The sequence below is a fragment of the Trachurus japonicus genome, chromosome 15 (genome assembly GCF_045865225.1).
Source record: "Trachurus japonicus isolate A0001 chromosome 15, Traja_1.0".
NCBI lineage: Eukaryota > Metazoa > Chordata > Actinopteri > Carangiformes > Carangidae > Trachurus > Trachurus japonicus.
In genome coordinates this window covers 4,374,591-4,394,808 of record NC_140921.1, presented here as the reverse complement: position 1 = coordinate 4,394,808, position 20,218 = coordinate 4,374,591, and the positions used below count along the sequence as shown (strand labels likewise).

At 42.1% G+C, this 20,218-nt stretch overlaps 1 protein-coding gene across 1 annotated transcript in view; it reads left to right on the top strand.

Moving 5' to 3' along the window:
• Nucleotides 1-20,218, top strand: part of cdh11 (cadherin 11, type 2, OB-cadherin (osteoblast)) — a 64,113-nt gene that overhangs the window by 38,992 nt on the left and 4,903 nt on the right. The window contains exons 6-10 of the mRNA XM_085799337.1: nucleotides 2,238-2,405; nucleotides 9,436-9,623; nucleotides 16,198-16,311; nucleotides 16,511-16,650; nucleotides 16,853-16,989. Coding sequence (XP_085655463.1) covers nucleotides 2,238-2,405; nucleotides 9,436-9,623; nucleotides 16,198-16,311; nucleotides 16,511-16,650; nucleotides 16,853-16,989 — 747 coding nt within the window. The remainder of the gene's footprint in view (nucleotides 1-2,237; nucleotides 2,406-9,435; nucleotides 9,624-16,197; nucleotides 16,312-16,510; nucleotides 16,651-16,852; nucleotides 16,990-20,218) is intronic.

The window sequence follows — 20,218 nt, the reverse complement described above, 5'->3', positions numbered from 1 at the left end:
GCAAGGCAAGGCAAGGCAAGGCATCTTTATTTATATAGCGCATTTCATACCAAGGCAACTCAATGTGCTTTACATAAAGACAAAACATTAAAAAAAAAGAGAGAGAGAAGCATAAAACAGAATTAAAACAAGCACTAAAAACAGAGCAAATAAAAGTAAAATAAAAGAAAATAGATAAAGTTTAAAGTTCGTAAAAAGAGCTCAGCTATAAGCACGTGAAAAGAAAAATGTTTTAAACCTGAATTTAAAAGTGCTCACAGTTGGGGCTGATTTCATAAGTGTAAGAGAAGACAGTAATAGCAGCAGTTACAACAATAAGAGAACAGATAGCAACCTGCATAAATATAAAAGAGGAGTAGCAACATTTGTATCAATAAAAAAATAGTAAAATAAGAAAACAGGTAACAATGCCATGCAGCGATGCATCATGAAGCCTCTTGGATGAGAGGTGAAACGTCTTCCTAGACAAATAACCAAGTCCAGTTGCATTCGATTTAAATTTCCTTGAGATAGCCTGTTAGCATGGATACGAGACCTTCAAAATAAGAGCTCAGCCGCCACTTGAGCCATGCATCCTGCAGAAAGTGTAAAAAAAAAAATCTCTCTGCAACACTTTTTTTTTTTAAATCTTCCGCTGCTCTTCATATAAAGAGCTGAGTGCTGCAGGGATCATGTAACACCAGGTCTTCTCCTGTGAAATTGGTGAGGAAGAGAAGGAAGAGAGAGAAGAGAGGGAGAGAGAGAGAGAGAGAGAAGTTCCCCAGAGGAAACTCAACCTGGTCTCTGCAGAGCTCAGGCCTAATATTTGGGTTTGCATTAAAAAGAGGAAATTAGATACCAGAGAGAGAGAGCTGAGGGGTGAGGGCCGACACAGAGCCACATCGGGTCAGACGGAGAAAAGAATAAGAAAGAGGGAGAGAAAGAGGGAGAGAGGTCAGCAGAAGAGATAAACTGGTTGAGTTGGTGAAAACAGAGAGAGAGGGAGAGAAAGAGATTTGTGCAGAGTAAATCTAGCTAATCAAACCAGTGTTGGGTATTTGACTGGCTCAAATCCACAGCTCATATTTCTAATTGGTTTGGAGATTACCAGCTTTTCATGCTGTCACACACACACACACACACACACACACATTTTGGCATAATATGACAGCAGAGAGCCTCGACTCCCTGACACTGCAGCAGCTCGACATCTGGGGAAAGAAAGAGAGATGGAGAGGAGAGGAGAGCGGCGGCAGCGGGTGATGAATTAAACAGAAAGAAAAGATTACTGGGGCTTGAAATGGAGAAAAATAAGACTTCACACATGTTTGACTAAAGTTCTCATTCACACAAATCAAGAGTGATGATGTGTTTTCTTCAGAAATGAAACGTGGTGAAATAAACGACACCTTCTTCGTCTCGTCGTTGCGCCGAGCTTTTGGAAAATATGAACTCATTAACGTCGATGCACATGATGTTAACGCTCAGACGGCGGCGGCTCTATAGAGAGTAGACTGGATATCTCACAAATACAGATTCATGCACACACTGAAGCAGCAGCAGGAGGAGGAAGGAGGGAGACACACAGCGTTAAAGGGATAGTTCAACAGCTCATGGGATTTCTTGGTTTCCCTCATCATACTCATCAAATACACAATCCAACAACTCCACAACGCTCTGGTGGACAAGTTGTGACCTGCACATTCACCACGCTATGAGATAATAACACAACGTTACCAGACAGAGTTGTTTTAGAGGGAAATTCATGCAAAACCGCTGATGCGCGTTGCCTTCAGGGACAGTTTTTCATCAACAGTCTCTGTATTTCCCTCTAAAACAACTCTGTCTGGTAACGTTGTGTTATTATCTCATAGCGTGGTGAATGTGCAGGTCACAACTTGTCCACCAGAGCGTTGTGGAGTTGTTGGATTGTGTATTTGATGGGTTTGATGAGGGAAACCAAGAAATCCCATGAGCCTCTGTAGCGTAGCTCTGAGCAGCTCACGGCTCTGCTCCGCTGTTCTAAAAATAGCTTGCACCGACAATTAAAGGGAACGAACCTACTGCTATGACTATAGGGATTATGGGCCAATTTGCCAAAATGTTGAACTTGATGCTATTGTTGATTGATTCAATATCATGAAATTGTTGGTCAGTGGTTAGTTCATCAATACAAAACACACAAAACAAAGCACACACACGCAAAATGTTGAACTATCCCTTTAATGTGACACTCCTGTATCTATCTGTACGTGCAGGTATCATCCGCACGGCGCTGCCCAACATGGACCGTGAGGCGCGACAGGAGTACGACGTGGTCATCCAGGCCAAAGACATGGGCGGCCACATGGGCGGACTGTCAGGAACCACCGAGGTCAAGATCACACTCACCGACGTCAACGACAACCCGCCCAAGTTCCCACAGAGTGAGTAACACACACACACACACACACACACACACACACATACAAGTGTCTGTTTGTTTGTTGATGCTCGTGATGCTTCATGCAGCCTCTTTATCTCCATGGTAACCAGAGGTCAGAGCGGCCTGGTTTTACCTGAACACCGTGCACTGCAAAAACTCAAACTCTCACCAAGAACATTTGTCTTATTTCTAGTCGAAAGAAATCTCATTAAACTTAAAATAAGACTCATCACATTAAAAAGTAGCTTGTTTTTAGACACTTTTTACTTCTTTCAAGCAGATTTTCACTTGAAATAAGTAGAAAAATCTGATAGTGGATCAAGTTTTTCTTTCTTATTACAAGCACAAAACACACCTGCTTTCACTGGCAGATTTTTCTACTTATTTCAAGTGAGAATTGGTTTGAAACAAATGAAAATTATCTAAAAATAAGATTATTTTTAGGTGATGAGTCTTATTTTAAGTGGAAAGAGTTCAGTTTTGAGTAGAAATGAGACATTTTGACAAGAAATAAGACAAATATTCTTGGAATGATTCTCGGTTTTTGCAGCTTTGCCACTCGACCTCCAGTCCACCTTTGACCGACACCTTTTCTTTTCTCTCAGTCTGTGTCATCCTGTCGTTCCTGCTTCGCTTCTTTCTGCTCCTCTCTTTCCTTTTCCTTCTTCTTCTCCTCTCCTCCTCTCTCCTCCTGTGGCTCTGAGAGCGGAGGGACTCCTGGCAGAGATTCAGCAGAGTAGCTGCGAGAATGGATGCAGAGAAGAGGAGACAAGGGCTCAGGACTGAGCCGGTGGAGAAGCTGAATAGGCGAGAAAAGAGAAGGACAAGAGCAGAACAGTGAGGGAGAGAATATAAAAGACAGAGAGAGAGTCTCATCAGCATCGTCTCCAGCTCCAACAAGCCGACCGTGTGCCAGCGTCTTGCAGTGTAAAGCTGAAGTCTGGTTCTGCAGCCACGACAAACACACGGCACTTTGTCACAGCGCTCCAGAGGGGAAAACTGTGATTTTATCCAACACTGGGAAATCCATATTTTCTATTCCTAACACAGAGAGCTGCAACAAAATGATGCAAAAACTTAGGTTTAAAATCGAACACAGCAGCTCTGTCCAAAAGTCTGCACTGTAACACAGATCATAAAGCTCAGATCGACTGATGCTAATGATAGGAACTTAAATATCTTTGATATAATGATCATAGTACGACGGCCGATCTAAAAAAAAGTGAAAACCAGGATAACTGAGTCTAAAACTGTGGAGGTTAATTCAATAAATTAGAAATATCCATAAAAGACAAGATGTTCAGCTGAGTGCAGTCGTTTTATAACGTGGGAAAGTTTCAAAATAAAAGTCAAATCACAGACACTCCTCTGTTTATATATTTATTTACTGTATATATATTATATATATCTTATCTTGCAGTGTGGAAGAGTTCTCTGACCACAGACCACGTCAAGTAAAAATATAAAACTCAGTGAAAACCAGAACTCAGCTTTTTCTAACCAAACACGATCAGACGTTAAATGTTAACAACACAGATCCTGCATTATTTCTACATCTACATCATGTGCATCGGCGGCAGTTTAAATCTGTAATATGACACACACATACACACAGCAGCAATGTGTTGTGTTGTGTTGTGGTGGAGAAGGGTACCCTGTTAAAAAAAAAAGCAGCACAAACGCCTGCAAAAAAAAAGTCTCCCAGATGGTGTGAATGAGGACAGTGATTACTTATTTAGTAGTAGATGATGGGTAGAGAGAGAAAGAGAGAAAGAGAGAAAGGAGAGGAAGAATGGGAAATGAGATAAGCAAAGTGTAGAAATAAAAACAGAGAAGATGCAGAAGAGGAAAGATGAGACCACTCCTCTGAATGAACCCCACTGTTCACCGCACACGGCTCCGGCTGATCCTCACTTTCCATTCAAGCTGTCGTTGTGTTGTTGTTGTTGTTTCTCTCCTCATTATCAAACCTCCATCAGAGTGGACTGGTCTGTAGCCTACTGCAAAAACTCAAAATCTTTCCAAGAATATTTGTCTTATTTCTTGTCAAAATGTCTCATTTCTAGTCAAAATGAATTTCTTTCCACTTAAAATAAGACTCATCACCTAAAAATTAACTTGTTTTTAGTTCATTTTCACTTGTTTCGAACGAATTTTCACTTGAAATAAGTAGACAAATCTGCCAGTGAAAGCAAGTTTTTTGTGCTTAAAGCAGAAGTAAGTGATATATTTGTGTTAATATAAGTCTTAAATAGTTATATCTTCCGACAGCAATCACTTACATAGAGTGTTTGGTCTGAAACACGGGTCTGACAGTCCCTCTGCTCTGCTCTGAGCCGAAGAGAAAACATTTATCGTATCCTACAGTTTTTATCCAATGAGGAGAGAGAACGGCATGCAGGGCTGTGTGTGCAGCCAAGGGACGCCGTGAATGTGGCGACGTAGGGACGAGGACTGTTATGGTGCGTTCAAGGAAACTCGTATTTTTCCGACCGTGAAGTCATACCAGTTCGATCTGGTACGAGTTCACCGGTCGGAAGTTACGAGTGGCCGTTATAGTGACTTTCACAGGTAAAACAGGTCAGAAAAACACGAGTGGGTTGCCTGGAACGCTACAAAGTCGTAAGTTGTGACTTGAAGCTGTAATTTACGATTTCAAAAGCCTGCCTGGAACGCAGCATTAGCGAAAACGACCGGACCAATTACTTCTGCTTTAATATAGTATAAGAAAGAAAAACTTGCTCCACTATCAGATTTTTCTACTTATTTCAAGTGAAAATATGCTTGAAAGAAGTAAAAACTGTCTAAAAACAAGCTGCTTTTTATGTGATGAGTCTTATTTTAAGTATAATGAGATTTGTTTTGACTAGAAATGACATTTTGACTAGAAATAAGACAAATATTCTTGGTAAGATATTTGAGTTCTTGCAGTGAAGAAGATCTTCTGGTTGATATCTGACAGTTTCTATGAAAACATTTAACACAACCAGTTCATCTAAACTGGAAAAAACAAAATCCTGACGTGGATCAAAAGGATTATTATTATTATTCAAAGAGCATCTCTGTTTCACTGCAGGGACGTCGGATCCTCCTCCAACTTTTTATTTGAAGTTCTTTCAGCAAAAAAGAAAAAAAAAATACAAATTATATCGTGCAGAAAATTGTTATTGTTAAAAGTGAGACAACTCAACAAACTCAGGGATAACTACAGGAGGAGGAGGTGATTTTGTGATCTGTAATGATCAATTCATGCACGCTGTTTCTGGGTCAGCAGATGTGAGAGAACATCAATGAACAACAATGATCAGGTGTAGACGGGTTGAACGTCTCCTGTTTGTGCATAAAAACTAATGTAGAGACGCAGACGCTCCGGTGTTTTGATGTAAATATGAAAACACTCTGTGATCAAAGTGAAGAGGTGACACGGTGTTTCTGTGAAGGAACAACTCCTCAGTTTAACTTGAAATGATCAGTGTATTAAAACCTGTGCCAGTTTTAGCTGAAGTGAAACTCGTCCGAAACAGACGGGAAGCTTTTCCAAACACGGAAAAGTCAGAAAAATTAACGATTTATATAAAATACAAAGATTTCCTACTAGATTTCAAAGCAAACAGCTTCTAAAGTTTTAAAAAGCTGCACAAACTCACAACAAAAACATGTAACAGGCACCAAAACAAAGACTGTTTTCTGTTAGCCACTGCTAGCTACTGTTAGCAATACAATAGGCTACTATTTTGATTACAACTTTGATAATAACATGAAAATGTCCAGGGATAAGAATTGAACAGTGCTATATGTCCATATCTGACTTAAATGAGAAACAATAAGGAGAGAAAAAGTAGGCTAAACATTAAAATAAACGCAGTGTTCGCTAGGCTAATGTTTACGTGAGTGGCGGCCATCTTGGATTCTTAAATCAGGGGCTGGTGGGATTTGTCCGACTTTAGGAGGCGTTTAAGATTAAAAAATACCAACTGGGAGCTTGGAAATTTTGACTTCCAAGTACAACTTGAACTCACCATTAATCTGTGAGGTGACTGAGCTTTTGCTGACATCCTCACTATTGATGATGACTCAGCACTTTTAAAATCCAAACTCCAAACATTTTTCAACAGCTTTCAATACCTCGCAGCGCTGTGAACATGCAATGATTTTATCGGATATTGTGTTTCACTGTTAAGCACTTTGGTCACCTTTGATTGATAAATGTTGATTGATTGATTGATATCTGTGACGTTAGTGTGTTTAAATCCACCGGGACACAAACAGCACAAACTGAAACACGTGTTTGACTCATTTATGACGATTCAGCCCTCCAGTGTAAATGTCCATTTCCTGTATGTGATGTGCTGCAGCCCCACACAGCCAGGTGTGTGTGTGTGTGTGTTCTGTCATACAACGTTTAACTCAGCTGCCAGGAGCCATTTAAGTTAAGCTACTTAGGAAAAGCAAGAATAGAACGACAGGAGAAGAGAGGAAAAGGAAAAAAAGTGCAAAGGGAGGGCAGGGATGAAATGAGCTTTTAGCCAGAGAGAGAGGGGGGCGGAGAAGGAGGGAAGGAGGAGAGGTGAGGATGAATGGAGAGATTTGCAAGGATGGAGGGGGGAGAGAGAGAGAAGCAAATGTGAGATGAAGAAGGAGGAGGAAGGAAGGGAGGGAAATATGTTGGCCAACATTATGGAGAGTTTAAAGAGCCCAGACAGAGATGAAGAGGAGCGACGGAGAGGAGGGATTTGGTGAGGATGGATGGAGAGGTGGTGGAAAAATGGAGGGAGGGAGGATTTAGGCAGGAAGGAAGGATGGATGCAGGATGGATGGATGGATGGATGGATGGAGGCCTGAGAATGACCTCATGAATTTCATGATACACCTGGTCGAGCAGGATAATCATGCTAATGTGTGCGAGAAAGCCAGAAGACGATGAAGAAGAGGAAGGAGGAAGGTGGACAGAGCAGGGAGAGGCAGATGAAAGGAAGAGAAGGAAGAGAGAGAGAGGGGGAAGGATAAAAGAAAAGAGTGGACATATGGTCCTACGGCTCTCATTGTGCCGACCAGGTGTCTCCTCCCTCAGACACACACACACATTGGGGATGTTCATGTCCTCGGGGCCACGGGAAACAGATGGAGGAGTTCACGTTAATCCCTCGCCGCTGACCCCAGATCAGATCGTAAAAACACGGTGGCAGCCGGCCAACAGAGCGAACCGATACTGAAACATCCCAACAACCCAAACCGATCACTTTGGCCCAATTCCAATTCTATTTTTCATCCCTAACCCTTAACCCTTAACCCTTGCCCCTTGAAACAGAGCTACAAGGGGTAGCCTAAGGGTTGAAAGTCAACCAAAATCCTGTATTCAACACCATGTTAACTTAATAAAATAAAATAAAATGTAATGCAGACTGATCAGTTCATTGTAAAACATTTATTTATAGATGTAAATGTGGCTACAGAGCCAATACACACATGAAGCTTCACTTTTTAATTCAAACAAACTAATGCGACTGCCACAATTGTTACATTTCATCAATGAGACCAGCATTTATCTCTTAAAAAGAAATTATGTAACCTTTAAAAACCTGCTAAGTTAATTAGCGATCGTCTTTTCTCCCGGGATGACGACGGAGGTTGGCCGGCTGACGAGCTCCTCTTCTCCGAAAAACATTGGAGCAAACGTCTAAACAGCCGTCATTTGGATAAACCGACCGCACATTGGGGATCTAAACAGCTACTTTCTCGCATGAAAAAATATTAAAACTTAACAAAGTGACGTAATAACAGCGCTACAGCGAGAAATAAAACAGCTGCCGGTTGCCGCGAGATGCATTCTGGGAAACTTGTCATACCCCTCGGTTTTAAGTGTGCCTCTGAAAAAACTCTGTCGTTTGAAGGGCCAGACAGCCCGACCACTTCCTCCTAACCCTCGTCTGAACCAGAATCGGGACACCCCCACCACTTCACGTGAACGCGCAAAAGTTTCAAGTTCGAGTTTATTTATTTAAAATATGGACAATACATATTAATGGACATACATGTAAATATGCAAGATTATAGCCAACGGCTAATTTGCATCTTTAGTCCCTTCGGCAGGTTGATGTTAACATAAGATTAACAGTGACAACAGTAGAACAATTGATGACAACAAGTGAAACAATTAGTCTTAATGGATAATTACATAGAGAGAGAGAAAAAAAAAAAAACGTGTCCTTGAAAACAGAACAGGACAGAAAAAGAACAAAAAACAATGAAACCGTACAGTGGATCAAGAAATACTGTATACAGGCCAAGGGTCAGAGGGGACCATACGTATTTCGCTAGTATTTAAAATGCTAAAATTATATATCAAAAGGCTGATTAAAGTGCAGAGTGCTATAGTGTTAAAGTGTTAGGTGCGTAATTATATTGCAAGTTACCTGATTGCATTAATAGTAAAGTGCTATTTTAAATGCACAATACTCAATACATATTACGTTACCCATTTTTAAGAATACACTGCAAAAACTCAAAATCTTACCAAGAATATTTGTCTTATTTCTAGTCAAAATGTCATTTCTAGTCAAAACAAATCTCATTCTACTTAAAATAAGACTCATCACATTAAAAAGCAGCTTGTTTTTAGACACTTTTTACTTCTTTCAAGCAGATTTTCACTTGAAATAAGTAGAAAAATCTGATAGTGGAGCAAGTTTTTCTTTCTTATTACAAGCACAAAAAACTTGCTTTCACTGGCAGATTTTTCTACTTATTTCAATTGAAAATTAGTTTGAAACAAGTAAAAATGATCTAAAAACAAGTACATTTTTAGGTGATGAGTCTTATTTTAAGTGGAAAGAGATTAGTTTTTACTAGAAATTAGACATTTTGACAAGAAATAATGACAAATATTCTTGGAAAGATTTTGAGTTTTTGCAGTGTATAAAGTGCGTCTTGCCTTGCACGTATCCCTAGTACCTGAGAAGTAAAACAAAGGGTCGGGCAAAGGGAGAATTGTAATTCACCCTTCCTGTCTCTCTCTCTCTCTCTCTCTCCAGGTGTTTACCCGATGTCGGTGTCGGAGGACAAGGTCCCGGGGGAGGAGGTGGGACGTCTGAAGGCCAAAGACCCCGACATGGGGGACAACGGCATGGTCAACTACCGCCTGGTGGACGGCGACGGGCTGGGCATGTTCGAGCTGAGCACCGACTCTGAGACCAGAGAGGCCGTCATCAAGCTGAAGAAGGTAAGATAGGAGGGGGGGCGTTCAGGAACCCGCTGCACGGTGGGATATTAGAGCTTTGATGATGTATAATCATGTTTTTAGCTGCAGAATCAGGTGATAACTCTCAAGACAAGGGATTGGTTTCACACTCTCACTTTTTTGTTTGTTCAATATAAAAAATGGAGAATACAGAACATTCAATTACACTGTAAAAAATCAACAACAACAAAAAACAAATCCGTTTTTATGAGTTTATGAGTTTTTAGTTCTGATGCGGACTCAAATTTTTGAAGGGATAGTTCAACATTTTGGCAAATTGGCCCATTGCCATAATTGCTATAGTCATAGCAGTAGGTTTGTACCTTTAATTGTTGGTGCAAGCTATTTTTAGAACGGTGGAGCAGAGCCGCTAGCTGCTCAGAGCTACACTACGTAGGCTAATGGGATTTTTTGGTTTCCCTCATCACACTCATCAAATACACAATCCAACAACTCCACAACGCTCTGGTGGACAAGTTGTGACCTGCACATTCACCACGCTATGAGATAATAACAGAATGTTACCAGAGTTGTTTTAGAGGGAAATATAGAGACCGCTTGATGAAAAACTGTTGCCTGAAGGGACAGCGCATCAGCGGTTTCGCATGAATTTACCTCTAAAACAACTCTGTGTGGTAACGTTGTGTTATTATCTCATAACGTGGTGAATGTGCAGGTCACAACTTGTCCACCAGAGCGTTGTGGAGTTGTTGGATTGTGTATTTGATGACCATAACCCTTAAAATGTTGAGTTTTGCAAACTTATATTATGAAGTGTGATCATCTTACAGTAACGCACATTTTTTAACAGTGTATAGTCACGTCAGGTTGTGGTGAAGCTTCGTCAGCTCATAGTTTCTGTCTCAGCAGCAGCTCGGATGGAAACTATGTGTGTGTGCGTCACTGACCGCTGTGACGGCACAGAAGAAGTGTGGTCAAGACGGAAAGATAGAACAGAATAGAAACTAATAGATAAAGTAGAATAGAATAAAGTAGAATAGAAATGAATAGAGGCGGTGAGGACAGAGGTTGGAGGAGCAGCAGCTTCAGTGCATTAACTTTCATGCTTCCATAGGCCAGGGAGCTCATCGTCACACACACACACAGACACACAGACACACAAACACACGGTAACTAAAGCTTTCAGTGATCCAGCTCAACACACACAATTACTTTTTCTCCTTCTCTCTCTCTCTCTCTCTCTTTTTAATGCACATACACACACACATACACAGTGTTGTGTGTGTGTGTGTGTGTGTGTGTGGCTGCAGGTCAGGATTATGAGCTGAGTCTTCACTGAGCTGCTTCTCTCTCCCTGGGCGTGCGACCTCTGAGAGCCTCAGTTAGAAAATAGCAGCGTTCACAGTCCGACCTGTGGACGACGTGTGAACGGGAACCAGAGTGAAAACTTTTATTTTTTTTTATTTTTTTATCGTCTTTCTGATGCTTCTCTCTTTCTTCTGCTACATATGAAAAGCAAAAGGCGGTTGTGTGAAGCTGCTGTGGGTTTGTCGTCCGTCCAAACCATCAACCTCTCTCTCTTTTACTCTGAATTTTCCAAACTGGTTCTGACACTCTGGCGCTCACACGTGTCATTATGAGCTTTAAGCTATTTAAAAGTGTGATGACATACGCGGCAAAGTTGCGTTTTTTGGGGGTTTTTTTTGGTTCAGACGGCGATGATGATGATGAATCCAGTGCATGATAATAATAATAGTTAAAGGGATAGTTCAACATTTTGGAAAATTGGCCCATTGCCATAATCCCTATAGTCACAGCAGTAGGTTCGTTACCTTTAATTGTCGGTGCAAGCTATTTTTAGAACGGCGGAGCAGAGCCGCTAGCTGCTCAGAGCTACGCTACGTCAGAGGCTCATGGGATTTCTTGGTTTCCCTCATCAAACTCATCAAATACACAATCCAACAACTCCACAACGCTCTGGTGGACAAGTTGTGACCTGCACATTCACCACGCTATGAGATAATAACACAACGTTACCACACAGAGTTGTTTTAGAGGGAAATTCAGAGACTGCTTGATGAAAAACTGTCCCTGAAGGCAACGCGCATCAGCGGTTTTACATGTTTTTACTTCTAAAACAACTCTGTGTGGTAACGTTGTGTTATTATCTCATAGCGTGGTGAATGTGCAGGTCACAACTTGTCCACCAGAGCGTTGTGGAGTTGTTGGATTGTGTATTTGATGAGTTTGATGAGGGAAACCAAGAAATCCCATAATGAGCCTCCGTAGCGTAGCTCTAAGCAGCTCACGGCTCTGCTCCGCCGTTCTAAAAATAGCTTGCACCGACAATTAAAGGTAACGAACCTACTGCTATGGCTATAGGGATTATGGCAATGGGCCAATTTGCCAAAATGTTGAACTACACACATGAGTTCAAGTCAGTGTGTGTGTGTACAAGTGTGTCTCCTTCACACGCTGCTTCCTGTGTGTAATCGCTCAATCGTCTCAAGTTGATTTTTGTGTGTGTGTGTGTGTGTGTGTGCATGTTGGAGAAAGTGTGTAACCCCACTTTGGCTGCACTCAATCTGATTATGGCATCTCAACAGATGTGTGTGTTTGCGTGTGTGTGTGTGTATATGTGTGTGATTATTGTGACTTAACGCGCCTCTCGGGAAATCAGCACCTTTCAGCGCCACGACTATACACACACACACACACACACACACCTAAACACACTTTCAAATCAACGTAGAGAGAGAAGCCTTCACTAATCTCTATTCTCTCACTCTCCGTCTCACAACACACACACACACACACAGGGATGAGCTTTAATCAGCTATTCTCTTTCAACTGTGTCCTGACGAAAGCAGTCCACAGAATATTAAGGAGCTGACTCTGTGTGTGTGAGAGAGAGTGTGTGTTAGTGTGTGTGTGTGTGCGTTTGTGTGTTAGTGTGTGTTTAAGTGTGTGCGAGCATGTGTGCGTGTGTTTGTGTGTGTGTGTTTGTGTGAATGAGAGAGAGGAAGGCATTATTGTGAATATTATTATCTCACACTGATTACACAAAGAGAGGGAGAATGAAGAGAGAGATAGACAGTAAATGTAATGGTGGTGTGTGTGTGTGTGGGGAGGGGGGGGGGGCAACAACAGAGAGGGGGGGAGGGGGGTGAATGAAAGAACTGGGTCACCTCCGTCCTATCAGCATCGTACCTGTCATCAACACGTTACACACCTGCACCGCCGACGCTGCATCGCATCACATCACTGAGAGAACAGACCTGATATGATGATGATGATGATGTCACTTCCTGGTCCAATGAGGTCCAGAGTTTATTATGGGTCAGTTATAGGGTTCAGTTATTCCTTTATAAGACTTTCACTTTCGTATTTATCTTTGATATCTTTTATTTCCCGTTTTTTTTTCTTATTCCCATTCACTTTTTGTCTTATTTATCTGATCTGTTCTTCCAGCTTCTCTTGTTCCCTCTCTCTTTATCTCAAACAACTTCTCTTTATTATTGTTTTATCTCGTTCATCTGAATCTTCTCTTCTTATTTATTCTGTTCTCTTGTTCTTGTGTTACCTGTGTTGCTTCAACTTCTTCTTTCTGTTTCGTAATCTTGTGTTGTTAAAGAGGAACTCTGCAGGATTTTTACCCTAACTCTTAACGAACAGCTCCATTTTTAATTTTATTTCTTTATTTATTTTCTAATCTTTATTTAACCAGGTAAAAAGACCCGTTGAGATCGAGATGTCATTTTCATGGGCGACCTGGCCAAGAAGGCAGTAGCACATGTCGTCAACAAACATCCATAAGATACAAATACATTACAATAAATAGGACCACAATTCAACATAAGTTAAAACGAGTTCAGACATTTTCAGTTCAGCCTGTAGAGATTGTTCCATGTTGATGGGGCGCTTTTTCCCCCAATTCAGTCTGCACTCGTGGAATATTCAAGCAGTAAATATCACTGGACCTTAAAGCAGATATCAGTGGCACGGCCGTTTCGGCTAATGCTGTGTTCAAGGCAGGCTTTTGAAACCGTAAGTTACAGCTTCAAGTCACAACTACGACTTGGTAGCGTTCCAGGTAACCCGTAGCTCGTGTTTTTACCGTCCTGTTGTCTGTGAAAGTTCCCTATAACGGCCACTCGTAACTTCCGACCCGTGAACTCGTACCAGATCGAACTGGTATGACTTCACAGGAAGGAAAAACACAAAGTACGAGTTTCCTTGAACGCACCATGAGTTAGCAGCCCCCGCCCTTGTCAGGCATCAATTGGTCCTCGTGCTACGTCACCACATTCACGCGCATCCCTTGGCTGCACACACAGCCCTTCATGCCGTTCTCTCCCCTCATTGGATAACACTTGTATCCCACAAGGAAAATTTTCTCCTCGGGTTACAGCAGAGCAGAGTGACGGAGAGACTCGTGTTTAGGCTGAAATACTTCATGTAAGTGATTGCTGACGGAAAATAGGACTATTTAGGACTTATATTAACAAAAACATTCCACTGATATCTGCTTTAAGGCATACCGGTTTTCTGCTCCATGGAGGTTAAACCAACGACTTGTAACTAGTTCCAGGGAGAATGGAGCGTCTCTTGGCTGAAAACCGATCAGAGCCTCCAACCCGGTGTCCCAGCTCTCATCTCCATGGCAACACTGCCACACAAACGTAACGCGCTAACCCGTAACCCATAACCTCTTGTTGATGACAGATAAGACTACACAGATATACACATGGTAACATGGTAGATGATAAATAACCGTATCCACCGCTCCATGGATTGATTTCTCACCGGCTTCTTCGTTGTTGAAAGGAAACAAATGCACATGGAGGAGAGGAGGGTTAGAGACCAGACTTGCAATAGTCCCCCTTTAAAAGGTGCTGTATAAATAAAGTTATGAGAAGAATAAGTTGCTCTTTGATGTCCTGTTAAACCTCCTCTTCCTCCTCCTCCTCCTCCTCCTCCTCCTCCTCCTCCTCCTCCTCAGTGTGCTGGTCTTAATCATGTGTCAACCTCATAAATCTGCGGCGGCTTCCTGCTGCTGCTCCGACACCGTCCCTCCTCCCTCGGGGCTTTCATTAAGTGATGGAGCCTGGAGATGAGAAGATTAACTCAGCTCCTGGGATTCTTCCTCTTCTTCCTCTTCCTCTTCTTTCATTTTTTTTTAACAAGTCCATCCAACCTCCTTTAAAACCGATGAAGAGAAGAGAAATGGTGGTGTTTTAAAGTGGTTATTATCTGGGTTAATACCTCAGCCCCGACGCCCAGCTGAGCTTTATTTACCCTGATTAAAACCATCTCCTGGGTGTTTTATACAGGTGTGGTAGAAGTGTTTAGTAGCTATGAATAAAGACTCTAACTGAGGGTCATCTCATTTACGTTTTGTAGTTTAAGTGCCTCCTTAAAGGGATAGTTCACCCAAAATTGAAATTTCACTCATTATCTACTCACCCTCATCTACTCTTCCCGGTTCGTCACATTTGGACGAACCAGGGTCTGTCCTCTTCCTGGTTCGTCCAAATTTGACGAAGACGAGCTTCGAGAAGCTTCCGCTACAAAACAAGCTTGAAATATAGACTTATTTAATTTTTTTCGGGACAATTTCGCATTTCGGGGCTTCAATACAAGACGGACATTACATACGAGCAGCATGGAGGTATTTGGATGTTTTTTGGTGTGTCTTTTTGTTACGAAGACAGTTGGTATCCATTTGCAACCGTTATATGGACATGCACTGCTACGCCGAGACCCCCTGTAACTCAGAGAAGCCACGGAGGACTCTGAAACTTCTCCCAGCCCTTAGTCCACATAAGGGGGAGGAGATAATGAGTGAAATTTCAATTTTTGGTGAACTATCCCTTTAAATGAAAATGTAAAATGAGGCGTGTGTAGTGACGCTTCTCAGTTTTGTCATTGAACGGCATATTTCAAACAAACACACCGGTGGATCGCAGCATGGATGGAGGAAGACAGAAAGAAAGAAAACGTCTCTTGTTTCCTGTTGTAGATATTAAAACATCCATGTTCAGGGGTTGGTGATGATGAATTAAAACTCTGTAAGAGGGAAAGAAAAGGAAAAGGAAAAGGAGAGATTTAAATGCCACCACCACCACCACCACCTCCTCGGCTCTCTCTGGTCCCTTTTATCAGACTCTTTGTCCCAGACTCCCAAACCTCATCCAGCCTCATTATAAACAGACACGTATTGTTTTTATATCTCATGATTAAAGCAGCCGCTGCATTTTGACCTGAAACATCCACATCAACTTCACATAACATCAACTATCTGCAAATTAAAGGCTGGATTTGGGTTCCCTATGGGTTTTTATATATATATAAAGGGTTGGTCATGTACTGTGGTGGTGGATTACATCCTAGTGGTGCTCATTCATGTAGCCACAGCGCCCCCTGCCAGAGGACGCAGGTACTGCAGCGGTCACTTCACAAAGTCAACACAACCTCTGCAGTGAAAGAGATGAGTGTGTGTGTGTGTGTGTGTGTGTGTTTACTGTTGGTATTTAACTTGATCTACACTGATTGACGCCCTCTTTCTCTCCTTCTCTCTTTCTCCGTCTCTCAGCATGTGGACTTTGAAACTAAGAGGTCCTACACTCTGAAGGTGGAAGGATCCAACCCTCACATCGACCCCCAGTTCATCGCCTGGGGGCCCTACAAGGACGAAGCCACGATAAAGGTGCAGTTTACACATTTATCTATATAAAAATATAATGGAATATGTTTGTTTTAACAGTTTGTGCATGAGTAAACTCAAATGTCACAGCAGTACGAGGTGAAATGTAATAAAGAAATCAGAGCAGAAACAGAATTTAAATACAATAAACGATAACGATTTACAAATCCAGTCTAATAAAACAACATGTGTGTGTGTGTAGATTTCGGTGGAGGACGCCGACGAGCCTCCGGTGTTCGTGGCTCCCAGTTACACCTTCGAGGTGGAGGAGAACGCACCTGAAGGAACCATGGTGGGACGAGTCCACGCCAAGGACACGGACGTGGCCAACAACCCCGTCAGGTAACACATGAAGCAGAGTTCATCACATGTAAAACATAAAATGTAAAACATAAAACACACGCCTCACTTTTGTTTTTACTCTCACATCTCGACAATAATAAACTCTCTCTGACACTCGCTGTGGCTTTTTATTTTATAGTGATGATATTCATCAAGTGTTCAGTGTAAATAAAGTTGTTTATAATTCGACTTCTGTGTGCAGGTACATGATCCCTCGCTACACCGACGTGGAGCAGTTCTTCAGCGTCAACGCGGAGGACGGGATGATCACCACCACCAGGCCTCTGGACCGAGAGGCTCAGAACTGGCACAACATCTCAGTGTCGGCCACAGAGATCGGTACGAACCAACACCCACACTAACACTCCTCTGACACTGCAAAAACTCAACATCTTTCCAATAATATTTGTCTAATTTCTAGTCAAAACTAAACTCTTTCCACTTAAAGCAGAAGTAAGCGGAATATTTGTGTTAATATAAGTCTTAAATAGTTATATCTTCAAACACATTTTCACTTGAAATAAGTGTTTGGACTGAAACACGGGTCTGTCAGTCACTCTGCTCTGCTTGTAATAGCAAGGCAAGAAAACGTCTTGTATACTTCCTTGTATCCTACAACCTTTATCCAATGAGGAGAGAGAACGGCATGCAGGGCTGTGCTTTACAGCCAAGGGACTTATGTGGTGACGTAGGGACGAGGACCAATAGATCCATGACGAGGGCGGGGGCTGCTAACTAACAAAGTTAGCCAAAACGACCGGATCGCTTACTTCTGCTTTAAAATAAGTCTCATCACCTAAAAATTAACTTGTTTTTAGATCATTTTTACTTGTTTCAAACAAATTTTTACTTGAAATAAGTAGAAAAATCTGCCAGTGAAAGCAAGTTTTTTGTGCTCCAGTATTAGATTTTTCTACTTATTTCAAGTGAAAATATGCTTGAAAGAAGTGAAAAATGTATAAAAACAAGCTACTTTTCATGTGATGAGTCTTATTTTTAAGTATAATGAGATTTGTTTTGACTAGAAATAAAACAAATATACTTGGTAAGATTTTGAGTTTTTGCAGTGTATTATCTTATTATCATATCTGCCGCCTCTGTCTCCGTGCAGTTGAATATGAAGTGACACGGCAGCTCTGAGCCTGTGAGTCGCTGCTAATCCAGGGAGGCAAAGCAGTTTTTTTGTGTTTTTTTGTTTGTTTTTTTTTAGTTAAAGAGCAACAGTTTGTGTGTCGGTATCTGATCTGAGCTGCAGACAGACAGGATGGACACTTTCCCAGACTTTCCCAGCCACCAACCAGGCTGCCGTGTACATCCAACCTGTCATTCTGTGGTGCTGCTGCAGACTCTCCATGTTCAGACTTCAAGCTGCTCTCTTTAATTTTTTTTTTCCCCCGTTCCCGGGCTAAAGTTAGCGCCATCGTCGGTGCATGCGCTACGCTACGGCCCCGTCGGCGCAGATCTGCCTGAATCCTGGTAAACTAATTATACATTCATGTGCAGCCAGCAGGGCTTGGCTGCTGCAGACGGCTGTACAGTCGAAGCCTGCTGGTATTATGTTTGCTGAGTGGATCCAGCTGCTAGCGCTCAGCGTCTGGTGGCTAAGGTCAATGCACGTGGCCTCCTATGTCTTTGTTTAGTTTGAATTTTTGCTATTTATAGACTCTAGCTAGTTAAATAGTGATTAGTTTCATTAAAGTGAAGGTTGAACCAGAGAAGAAACCAAGAAAAATATCAAACAGATGAGAAATAAACTGAAGTTTTAAGCACAAACGGCTGCTGAGAGGATTTTAACTTGAACGTTTGGTCGCTCTATAAGATAGATAAAGTTATAAAGTCTTTTAAAGCCGACTAGAGTACAGCATAATGTAATATTTTCAGGACAATTATTCCAGATGTTAACCCCTCTAACAGAAAGACAGTGATTTTTTACAGTAGTTTGAGTCTTTGGTTTCTCAAATAATAGTGGTCTTCTCAGGTTATAACTGGAATCCTTCATTTTAACCTCCTGTCGTCCTTCTATCTGTTTCCTTCCTCCATCCTTCCTTCTTTCCACAATCCTTTTTCCCTTCCTTCTTTCCTTCCTTCCTTCCTTTCCTTCGTCCTTACTTTTTCTTCCTTCCTCTTTTGATCCAAATGACCTAATCTGTTCCCTATATCTCCATCTTTCTTTCCTTCCCTTTTCCCTTCCTTCTTTCACTTCTTCCTTCCTTGAACGAATCTGTACCCTTCATCCATCTTTCTTTACTTCCTTTTTCCCTTCCTTCTTTCCACAATCCTTTTCCCCTCCTTTCATTCCTTCCTTCCTTCTTCCTTCCTTGAATGAATCTGTTCCCTCCCTCCATCTTTCTTTCCTTCCCTTTTCCCTTCCTTCTTTCCCTTCTTCCTTCCTTGAACGAATCTAAATCTGTTCCCTCCCTCCATCTTTCTTTCCTTCCCTTTTCCTTTCCTTCTTTCCACAATCCTTTTTCCCTCCCTTCCTTCCTTCCTTACTTCCTTACTTCCTTCCCTTCGTCCTTACTTCTTCTTTCCTTTTTGACCTCAAACCTCCCTCTTTCTATCTTTCCTTCCTTTTTCCCTTCCTCCTTTCCTCCCATCTTTCCCTTTGTCCTTCCTTCCTTCCTTGACCCAGGAGGACAACAGGACGGTTTAAACAGATTATGGATATCTTGAGGAAGAAGTTTATTTTTTGCTTTGTACATGGTTTCTATTGTAATGTAATCAACTCAAATCAAGTCCCTGAATTTCAAAATGTTCAAGCGACTAAATAGTGGGTTGGAACAGCGGTTATCTAAACTAAAGAAAGAGATGAGGAAGAGAGAGTGAGGGGGGATGAAAGAGGGGAATGCCAGTTGACCCACCGGGGCCTCTGGAGCTTTCTCCTCCGCGGCCTCGGCCCCCACCGGCCCCAGCTAGCAGAGCCTCCGACCGTGTGGCCCCACCCTGGTATTCTGTCTGTGGTCGTGGGCTCAAACTCGCAGAAAGCGCCGCGTGGTTTCCCTGCGGCGCGCTCGACGCCAGACGGCCAGATGGAAACGGGCTCGCCGCCCACAAAGCCCCGGGACCGAGGCGGGCTACGCTAACGCTAACCGCTAACAGGCCCTGGGAAGCTAAATAAATGCCTGGTAATGACAGGGTAGTGGAAAAAAAAAACCCACTGACTAGAATTACAAATATGCGAGGAAGCGCAGCGCAGATTTATTTATTTTTATTTCTGTAGATCAATGTAGAGATGGAGGACGACTCTCTGCTTTCTCTCTCTCTGCTCTCTCTCTCTCTCCGTCTTTCTTAGTTAATATTCTGAGCTCACATCAGCTCCGTGTGTCTCTGCTGCTTCTTCAAACATCATCATTCAAACCAGTTCTCCTTCATTTGAGGGCAAAACTTGGCATTTATCACTGTTGCATATCGAAATGGAGGTTTTTTTTGGTTAATTGAGTGGCAGAGATCGTCTGACTGATGTCTGCAAATCAAAAATAACAAATGGCCGGACGAGAGAGTTACCACACACACACACACACACACTTTGACTTGCATGATTGATGGGTAAACTTGCTGCAAAATATTC